Source organism: Oryzias melastigma, linkage group LG8, assembly GCF_002922805.2.
Source record: "Oryzias melastigma strain HK-1 linkage group LG8, ASM292280v2, whole genome shotgun sequence".
NCBI lineage: Eukaryota > Metazoa > Chordata > Actinopteri > Beloniformes > Adrianichthyidae > Oryzias > Oryzias melastigma.
Genome location: NC_050519.1, coordinates 2,691,914 through 2,702,709, shown reverse-complemented (window position 1 = coordinate 2,702,709; position 10,796 = coordinate 2,691,914). Strand labels below are relative to the sequence as shown.

The following is a 10,796-nucleotide window of genomic DNA, read 5'->3' as shown; positions in this document are numbered from 1 at the left end:
TTACCTGTGATAATGTCAGTGTGAATGCTGTAAGCTGAATTTGGCTGCTGAAGATGCTAGTGCTGATAGTTGAAGATGCTGAAATTGATAGCTGAAAACAATGAAGTTTATAGCTGAAATCACTGAAGCTGATAGCCAGCTAAATATTAGTTATATGCCAAATTAGCCAGAACAACTGAAAAAAAGCCTAAGTTAGCTAAAACAGCTAGCATGCCGCTGAAATATTAGCTAAACTCTAAAATAGCCTAAAAATCTGAAAAAAACCCACAAATTAGCTAAAACAGCTCGCATGAATTTTAGCTGATCTCCAAAATAGCCTAAAAAACCTTAATAAATGCAGAAATAGTCCAAAAATCTAGCAGAATTTTATTATAACTTTCAACTTCACTACACTCTGACTCCATATAATATAAAGTAACGACTAATCGACTATTTCAATAGCCGATTAGTCGTCGATTAGTCGACTAATCGTGGCAGCCCTAGAGTCATATCATGTTTTTCATAATTAAAATCCTTGATTTTTTGTTAAAACATTGAAAGTGCACCTTAAATTCTGGTTGTGTGTACTGACTTCAGAACTCAAATATCTGTCAAAATGTTTCAGTTTTGGTAAACTATGAAGCCAAACTACTGGATGGATTGTTGGAGCATTATGGGTAATGTAGTCAGGATCCTGGTGCTGTGATACAGACTGATTTTTTTTTTATTTTTGCTTAATAAATATATAAGATAAACCTAAAATATGTTACTTTTTCAAGTTAAAAATGTGTTTTGTTTTTTTTTTTATCCAGACAGCCACTATAGAAAGGTGCATGTGCAGACCCCGTCCTATCCAGTCGATTCACAAACAGGCCGGGAGCTGCACAGATTCCTCACTTAATTGTTTACTATTCCTGTAAGCACAAGTTTCTGTCATGCCAAAAATGTGCGTCGCATTCATTCCCCTCCCATCCGTGGAACCTCTCGAATGGCCACAGTTTTGTCCTGCATGTCGAGGCAGGAACCCTTCATGGCGCCGAGCAAACAAACCTGCCTGTAACAGTGTGATCTGTACAGGCACGCAGCTAATTGATAGACGCTGCGAACAAGATTCTTCCATTGTGTCAATTTGTATTAGTGTCGCAACACGGCTCCCGCCGTAACCCTGCTTCCTCTCCGATCATTCAGGCGGAGGAGCGTCATGGTAACTTTGAGGAGCGGCTGCGACAGATGGAGGCGCAACTGGAGGAGAAGAACCAGGAGCTCCAGAGAGTGAGTCACGCTCTTTTTCTCCTCTCTCTCTCTGTTTTCATCCTCCCCCTCTTTCGCGGCGCTCCTTTTGTCAGGCCGCACAAAGGAAGACTAATTTTCTAAACCCTCTTCTTGACGGTGCACATTCAGATAGAAATCTCTGCCTCGCTCTCCTCTCAGTCAAGTGCGAGGACGAGTTTGGAACTCCTCCCACTTTTTCTTTTTTTTGCAATTTTTTTTAATCTTCCTCTTTTGACTGGCTGTGTCCCCCGCAGGCGAGACAGAGGGAGAGGATGAATGATGAACACAACAAGCGCCTCTCCGACACCGTGGACAAACTTCTGTCAGAGTCCAACGAGCGGCTGCAGCTTCATCTGAAGGAGAGGATGGCCGCTCTGGAGGAGAAGGTGACACACCCCGGCAGGAGCTCCTGACACCAAATCTTCGATCAATACTCAAATAAGTTCTCAAACTCATATTTTTCTCAATTTAAATTTTTTTTTAATATTTTTACAGGAAAACAAAGTCAAACATTTTTGTCTTTAACATTCACTCAGATGCCAACACTGCAATAAAAGCTCTAAAAGTCCAACTATATTTTTATCCAATGTCAAATTGTCCCGAGTAGTCCTTTAGCACTTTAACACCGGAGCTCCAGTGTTTTTGTTCTTTGATTTACTGTAACTTTTCAACCGTTAACACGATCATTCCAGCAGATTCTGAAGGAGAAAAGCAGCTCAGCGGCTAAAAAGTTACAGTATGTTAAAGATTTTGTGTTGAAGCGACATCAGTGATGCCTCAGGTGTTAAAGGGTTAACTATAATTATGCAGTTTTTTGCCAAAATAAAAAAAAACTTTTTTTTTTTAATCTATTTTCTGCAACGTATCTGAATTTTTTTTTATTGACAAATTCGATTTTACGAAGCATGGCATCATATATATATACAGGTAAAGACAAAATTAATTCAATTTAAGCATTAGTAAAAAAAAGAAAAAAATATAACATAAACCAAATTAAAAACATAAATAAAATATAAATATGAATAAAAAATGAAAAGAAAATTTCTAACTAAGTTGGGAGGCAGCAATATATAAATAACTCCAACTAAGATTATCCATAAATTAAAGTGTATGGAAAAATCACATGAGTCCATGTGAACTGACAAACAATTTAAAAGTTTTATGGCATTTTTTTATTTTAATTCTCTTTATTCAGATTTTTAGATTTTTATACTAAGATAACACAAGTAGAAAACAGATTTGTGTCAAAAATGTAAAAAAAACAATCAAACCAACAACAGCCAAAAAAAAAAAACTCACAATATTATAATAAACATTAAATGGAGGACATCACATTTAATAGTCGGTATGAAGCTCAGTTATTATTCTTTCAAAATCTCAAAAAAATCTACGAAAAGTTACCAGGTTCTATAAAAAAATCTTCTTGTTTTTCTCTAAGTGTGAATCCGATTTTTTCTAGTTGTAGATGACATTCTTATTTTTTTTATCTTTATCAGAAAATGTAAAAAAAATTAAAACTCGTTTTTAAAAAAACAAAAAAAATGATTTTATAAGATTTGCGGCTGTCTTTGATGTTAATCCAGAGTTGAAATGTTTAAATGTTTTTCCCTCACAGAACGCCCTCTCTGAGGAGCTGTCCAACATGAAGAAGCTCCAGGACGATCTGTTGGCCAACAAGGTAGTTTTTCTTCTTACCCGAGGAGACTCTCAGCATCATCCGCTCGTTTCGTCTCCAACCGTTTCATGTTTGCTTTCAGGACCAACTCATAGCGGAGCTGGAGCGTCTCCAGCTGGAGTTGGATCAGCTGAGAGCGAGGCCCGGGGGCTCCTATTCGAGGTCGGTGGCGTTCAGACATCAGAGCAGATGAGGAACAACTCCGATTGAAAAGCTGCGTGATAATTCCTACCTGTCTTTGATTGGCAGCCGCTCTCTGCCGGGCAGTGCCCTGGAGTTGAGGTACTCACACGGATGCGGGTCGCTGCCAGCCGGCTCCACCACTCACCTGGACCCCTTTGGGAACACCTCCGCCATGGCTGTGGGGCGGCGGAGAGACCGGGCTCGCTGGAGCTCGGCCCGCGAGGACTCGAGCAAGGTACACCTCCAAAAAATGTTTCAAACATCCAGGAAATGTAAAAAAAATATGCTCAATTCACCCCTTGAAGGCTGAATTTATTTGATTAAAGTTTGTATCAGTAAGTGACAAACGGTTAAACTTTTGACAGATATTTCTACAGAATTTCTTTTGAAGGATGAGGAAAATAAAGAATACACGTTTGTTGTGGACATTATTTTAAACATTTTAGTCCCCTACTCTAGATTCTGATCAAATTATGTTTCTAATAGTATTCTAATAGTATAGCACAATGTAATACCTTTAATTTACAAAGTAATTCTATGAGTTATTTTATCCTCAGCTTAAACACTTTCAGTTTGAAAACTTCATTTAAAACATGTAAATGTTTTCTGTTTTGTTTGTAAATGACTCTTCTTTTTAAAGCAGGTGCTTAAATGTGTAATTTGAGTCGAAAAAAGTAATGAAGCTTTAAAAAATAGAAGCAGAATGTGTTTAAACTCCACGTCTCCATATCTATCATGTGATGCCTACTTATCCCATGTCTGACGTATCTTTGTACGGATGTAAATCCTCTCTTGATTGAATTGCACATGCACTATACTTGTTTTTGATTGCTCAATATAAACAATTTAAAATCAGAAATCAGATAAAATGTCACTTCTTATGTCAAAGACACAAATCAGCATTTTTATATCCCAAACTAAGACTCTTCTGAGGGGCATCTTTGTGGTTTTTTGTTGCAGATTGTGCTTTATTTAGACCTTTTCTTTGAACTGACTTGATATAAATCCACGGCTTTGTTCTTTGCGTGCAGTATTCCGACTGGGAGAGCGGCGCTCTGTCGGGAACCGGCTATGAGCCGGGTTTGGACATGGGCTGCTCCGATGACGAGGATGACGCCGAGCGTCATTTTGGCTCGGAGCTGCTGTCACCCAGTGGACAGACGGATGTGCAGACGCTGGCCATCATGCTGCAGGAACAGCTGGAGGCCATCAATAAGGAGATCAAGTAAGAAAGAGCGTGAGCAGAGAGGGGGGGGTTCCAGGTAGGCGATTAAAAAAAGAAAAAAACACCTTCCTTCCTTCATGCATCACTTAATACAGCCTCTGAAATGAAAAGTGCTTCAGGAGAAACTGCAGCTCAGCTGGAAACTCGGTTTGGATCGTTTTTATATGTGAAATTCTTGGGCTGTTATCTTCAGTGCAGTTTGTCAGAGCTGCTGCTTCGCTGCTGCATTATATTCAAAGAGGTCACAAGATCGTTCTGACTCTGATATGATTAAAAACTGTTTAATGTTTTGTGTTAAAGTCCCTCTCTCACTGTATTGTTTTTCAAAACATTCCCAGTGCTTTTTCTAATTATGATTATGCTGTTTTTAGCCTAAATGTTTTTAAAAACTGTTGTTTTCTTAAAACAGCAGCTAGTTTATTAGAAATGCTAATCTGGGTTGACGACTGTTAGCTCTAAGTTAGCTACGCTAATTTCCCCATCAGGCCTTCGTTTACTCTATTCCCAATAGCTCACAGCACCTCACAAGCCCAAGCTAGCATTACCACAGCAAATAAAAAAGTGTGAACAATTTCAGAGCTACGCAGCCGTACAGTTTTGAACCAGCTTCCAGCTCCGATCAGGAAAATGAAGACGTTAATGGGCCTATTCGTTCACAAGTGGATGCAGCAGAATTGTAGTGGAGAAGACTCGAGCTTTTTTAAACATCTGGTTTTCATCTGATCGAAAACAATTTATAAAAGAAAGAAATGCAGTTTTAGTCTTAAATATTTAATACGTGTCCTCCTATATCAGAAAAATGCTACAAGAACATTTTAAAACACCATTTTCATTGGAGTGGGTTTTTAAAAACTAACTCTGATCATCTTTTGATCTATTTTAAAAGCGTCCCCAATGATCGTTTCATACATTGATCTCATTTTTAGCCAAAACAAAAAGTACATACTAGAACATAGTTTCTGCAGAGTCCCCGGAGTTTATTAGAAAATTCATCTCTGAGTTGTTGGCCGGACCATTGAGGCAGAGCAACATCTGTTGTTGAGAGCTCTCTGTTTACAGCTTACAGCCCAAACTTAACATTACCAGTGCAGCTAAAATGGCGAGCAACAGTGGAGCCATCCAGCCGTACAGTTCTGAGAAAACTGAATACGTGGATCTACTCGTCTACATGTGGATGCATCAGAATGGAGCGCAGCAGGGGCCTTGTGACCCACCCAGTGTATTTACACATAACAAATAAGACATTTTTCAATCTGCATTTTTTTTATTCACAATGATCTGAATTAAAAATACAATTTAGATCTTCATGAGACAAGAACAAGTAAAAACACAATTTTTAAGCTCTTAGGGATTTTTTTCAGCAATTGATTTCCTAATCCTACTGATTAAATATTTCTTATTTTGTGCGTTAATCCTCTGAAACATTAAAAGATGCTGAAGGCTAAGAAATGTGGAAACTCCCAATTTAATTGTAAGAATTTGTGATCAAATTTAGCTCAACAATACACATGTCTGAGTTATCAGTTTCCAGCTTAAACTCTTTCATGGCTGTAGTTGAAAAATGAATTTGCTGATGCTAAAACAGTTTATTTTTTTTCAGGATTATATTTCCTGTTATCTAAACAAGCAACAGTATTCATGACCTCATAAAAGTTGGGCTGTTTAGTGTTGCTTCATGAGGTCTTAATTTTTAAAGTGACATGAACAGAAGTCCAGTGGTCCCTCGCTATAATACGGTTCAACTTTTACAGATTTATTGTAATTGTTCTCCACGCCGTGTCTCCTGTACATAATACATTTACAACTATTTCAAAATGTCATTATGTTTCTTTACTCATTTTTCAGGAAGAAAACTGATTTAGTCCGCTTTGAAATAAGGCTGTGACACGATAAAAAGTGAAATGTTGTGAAAACTTTTGTTTTAATTCTGGACTTTTTTTTGAAGGTTTGAATTTGAGAGTTTAAACCAGAGAGAAAATATGAAAATTAAAGTTGACTACTTTGCAGATTTTGTCTGTTGTGGAATATATATATATATATATATATATAAAAACAAGGAGCCACCGTACACCTACTAAACTCCTTCAGTTGGAACTGATCTAATCTGAATGCATTTATCAACAAACCCATGTTGAGGCCCTCTCTGGGTGAAGACAAACTGTCCTAACAGGTTTATGCCTTTAAAGGTAAATGTTAAACTCTAATTCAGAAGACACATTTCCGTCATTCGAATGTGTTTTTCTTTCTCCCCCTTTTCCTCTAAAAATAGGCTGATCCAGGAAGAGAAGGAGAACACGGAGTTACGCGCCGAGGAGATCGAGAGCCGGGTTAGCGTGGCGTTGGACAGCCCGCCCGTTCCTCCCTCCTCCCTGGGGAGAGACGGCGCAGGACGGGGTTTCATCCCTTCATCCATCACATCCTCCACCCTGGCCTCTCCTTCTCCGCCCAGCTCGGGAACGTCCACCCCGCGGCTGCCTCACTCCCCGGCGCGTGAGAACGACAGACAGGTACCTCGACGTCAGCCTCCCCGTTTGTGCAGACGGCTCCTCCACACTGTGAGTCAGATAACAGGAGAGACGTTAATCACTCCAGCAGAGGTTTAGCTGATTGTAAAGTGCTTACTGGAGTTGCTCAACGGTAACTCAGTTTGTGGGGTGGAATGAACATTAGGTGGCACAAAGCTGTGGTTAAAAAAACAAAAATGGACCTGTGTTTAAAATGTGAGTTACATTTTAAGTAATTATTATAAATCCTGAAATAATGAACCCAAGAAAAACATATAGAACCAGTTAAATCCATTTTAGTAAGGAAAGCTCAGACAAACAATAATAAATATTGTATTTTTGCATCACGCTTCACTACTACTGTTGTTTTCTTCACTATTTATTCTAAAAACACACAAAACAAATCAAAACTTCCTAAAAATCAAATCTTGTGTTTATTTATCCTCATAGAACAGCAAAGACGACGATCGAGCCCTCGCTCTCATCGACTCCACGCCTCCTTCCACTCCCATCCTGTCCAGTCGGGGTCTTCGGCTGGACCGGATGGCGCTCACCCATCCTGGAGCCATGCTCGACGACCCCCGTGAGTTTCGCAGGTAAGCCACATCAAAACCCCCCAACGTGGTTTTCTGTCAGGGACTGGTTGGTGGTGGAGGACCCAAGCGCAGGAGACCTTGGCTGGTGGCAGAAAACTAAAACGTTTAATATATAAACTGAAACATGACAAAAACTGTGGGGAAACAAAAATGGCGACTGAACAGAACAGAGCAGATGACCTGACAAGTATGAACTGAAGGACAGACATTTAAATTGGCTGAAATGAAAACAGCTGTGAAACATGATTAACCTGGAACTGCTGAGACTGACAGGGAAACTCAGCAAATGACCAAAAAACCAAACAAAACCCTTACAGTACCCCTCCCCAAAGGGGCGGATCCCAGATGCCCAAAAGTCTAAGAGGAGGGATTATGGAAGAACAAAACAAGAAAAGTCCAGAAAACATTCAGGGTTCTCGCAGCCGGACGGATGTGAGGGGCATCAGAACCACTCCCAAAGAACAGGCGAAGAAGAGAAGTCCCAGGGACTCTCGGACAGGAAACCTGATGGGGAAATCCTGTCACTGCAGCAAAGATTCTCCTGCTGGGTCCAAGGTAATCAGGTTATTCTGTCATGAAATGGTGGTGAAGGACCCAAACGAAGGAGACCAGGCCTGGTGGAGGAAACTTCAACATTTAATAAATTAACCAAAACTCATGGAGAAACAAAAATAGTGACTAAACTGAACAGAACAGATGATCTGACCAGGATTAACTGAAACCAGACACTTAAATAGACTGAGGGCGTTTAACAGAAATGAAGAGAGCTGTGGATCGTGAACCTGAAACTGAAACTCAAACAGAACATGACCAAAAATCCTACCTACTAACAAAAACTCAAACTAAAGTTCGTAGTCCTGACAGATATCCTTTGGTTCGTCCAGCCTTTCTGCAGACGGCAGCAGCTCCAACAGCAGCCAAGATTCTCTGCACAAGTCCAGTAAGAAGAAAAGCATCAAGTCTTCCATTCGTGGGTTTTTCGGAAAGAAGGAGAAAGGACGGCTGGGCCAACCCGGGCGCGATGGATCTGCTTCTGCAGGTAGAGCGATGAGAGCTAAGTAAGAGTGTGTCTGCGTTTGACTAAACATTGAACTTTCTTCTCTCAGCTTCGACACCCTCTGAAGACATGTCCTCCGGAGATGCCATGGGGATAAACAAGACCGGCACTCTTGGTCCGGCAGACAAAGACCGCCGCAGCAAAAAGAAGTTTGTGGACTTGATTTTGCTTTTCTTCTCTTAAGTTTCCTAAAATCACTCACCGGGTGTTACTTTGCTCTCAGGCACGAACTGCTGGAAGAAGCTTGTCGTCAAGGGCTTCCTTTCGCGTCTTGGGACGGGCCGACTGTTGTGTCTTGGTTAGAAGTACGTGATTCTGAAAATAATAAAAAAAAAGACTTTTCTCTGGTGATCTTGTAATATTCCTCCTCTTAGCTGTGGGTGGGAATGCCCGCCTGGTACGTCGCGGCCTGTCACGCCAACGTGAAAAGCGGCGCAATCATGGCCAACCTGTCGGACACGGAGATCCAGCGGGAGATCGGCATCAGTAACCCGCTGCACCGCCTCAAGCTGCGGCTGGCCATCCAGGAGATGGTGTCCCTCACCAGCCCGTCGGCCCCGGCCAGCACTCGCTCTGTGAGACCCTGAGGCTAAAAAACACATTTTATCATTTAGTTTTAGGAATATATTTACAAAACAAAGTTTCTGTCTGGATATTAAATGGTACTAAAGTGTAAAGTCTGAACAATTAAGTGTGATAGCAATGATTACATTCACTTCCCTGCATCTTTCACAAATTTGTGACCTCTAATAGCTTTATTGGAGCTAGTTTAGAGCAGTATGTTCCATAAAAGCAGACGTCTAAAGGGTTTCTTAAGACAACGGAGCATAAAAACATTAGTTTTAAGGAAATAATTCTAGTTGAAGATGTATCTTGACAAAGTATTCATCTATTTAAATAGACTTCTGGGTCAAAGTTCAGATTGTGCATCTAAAGCTGAAATCCACCTTACACCAACTGTAAAGCACAGCGGTGGAAGGATGATGATTTGGGCTGGTTTTGCTGTCCTCAATTGAGCCGTAATCCGCTATGTGTTCCTGAGCTTTCCAGAGACATTCGTGTCATCGTCTGATTGATTCAGGAAAAACTCACTGCTGGGATGTGGTCACAGCAGAAAAGAAAAGAAACAAACACAAATATTAGGGATGGGTTAATATCATTTTTCTGGCTGATACTGATAACCGATATTTCCCCTTCAACTGTAGCCGATACTGATATTTAAGTGTGTACAAGTTTAGATTTCCTTTTTTGTTTCTTTATAACAAATGCACAACTTTTCTTTTCTTTTACAATCATATCAAACTTGACCTTTTTCAGCAAAGGGTCTCATAGGAACAAGTATTACTTTAAATCTTTCAAATCTGGAAACATTGTGGCTATTTACTATCAGACATAAATGTAAATCATTGTCAGGAACAACATGAATCCCAATCAAATAGAAAATATACGATAAATCAGAACAATTACTAACGATGACTGTAAACATAAACTTCCCAGTTCTAAGGATCTATTAGGAACAAGTATCCATGTGCATCTGAAAACAATCAGAACAACTTTTTTTTTTTTTTTTTTAAGTATGGGTCCAATAAACTCAATTTATGTAAATATCAGCTGACACCAATACTGGTACCGATAAATCGCCCATCCCTAACAATTATATTTGATGATGTTCTAACATTGGTAGATACTGATACTTGCTATTTTTAAATCTTCATAAATGTTTTCTTAAATCAAGTTTTCTGCTTTTGTCAGAAATGATCTGAAAGCAAAACAGAAATAGCAAATGAGGTCTTGTTTTTAGGCCTGGGTTGATAAAATCGATTAATCCATCGGAATCAATCTAAGCTTAAAAGATCAATAATCGATCCATAAAAGTAGAGATCAATCTAACACACAATGCTAAAGTTTGCTAGCACGATGCTAACGTATAATGGGATTTCCCATAGGACGGCTAATGCTAACGCTCGGTCGACCTAAACAGACATTGCTGATGAACATCTTTATATGAATTAGGCATGGATTTTGCAAACTCTTTTAAAGAAATATTTTCTAGAGTAACCATTTTTCCTAATACTTTCTTCTTCTCTGGAATAAAGTGTAATGCTATAGCACAATCGCCAACTAGTGGCCAAACTGAAACTCCCTCCAGGAGAAGCAGAACAATTTTGTTTGAGTACATTGTTCAGTATGTGAACTGTATCAGATTAATATGAAAATATTATATTTAGATTGTGAATGCATTTCTAAACAAACTAACAAACTCAAAACTGAATTGAATCGAATTGAATTGAGTGGATCGAAATAA

At 39.5% G+C, this 10,796-nt stretch overlaps 1 protein-coding gene across 8 annotated transcripts in view; it reads left to right on the top strand.

Moving 5' to 3' along the window:
* Positions 1-10,796, top strand: part of ppfia3 (PTPRF interacting protein alpha 3) — a gene marked incomplete at its 5' end in the record, with an annotated part of 31,740 nt that overhangs the window by 7,033 nt on the left and 13,911 nt on the right. For all 8 annotated transcript variants that reach the window (XR_002919176.2, XR_002919177.1, XR_002919178.1 and 5 more), the window contains 12 exon segments: positions 1,168-1,251; positions 1,506-1,637; positions 2,867-2,929; positions 3,009-3,088; positions 3,176-3,344; positions 4,141-4,334; positions 6,604-6,841; positions 7,289-7,434; positions 8,319-8,473; positions 8,541-8,640; positions 8,715-8,796; positions 8,866-9,066. Coding sequence is in view for 5 of the 8 variants with exons in the window: in XM_024271589.2 (XP_024127357.1) it covers positions 1,168-1,251; positions 1,506-1,637; positions 2,867-2,929; positions 3,009-3,088; positions 3,176-3,344; positions 4,141-4,334; positions 6,604-6,841; positions 7,289-7,434; positions 8,319-8,473; positions 8,541-8,640; positions 8,715-8,796; positions 8,866-9,066 (1,644 nt within the window).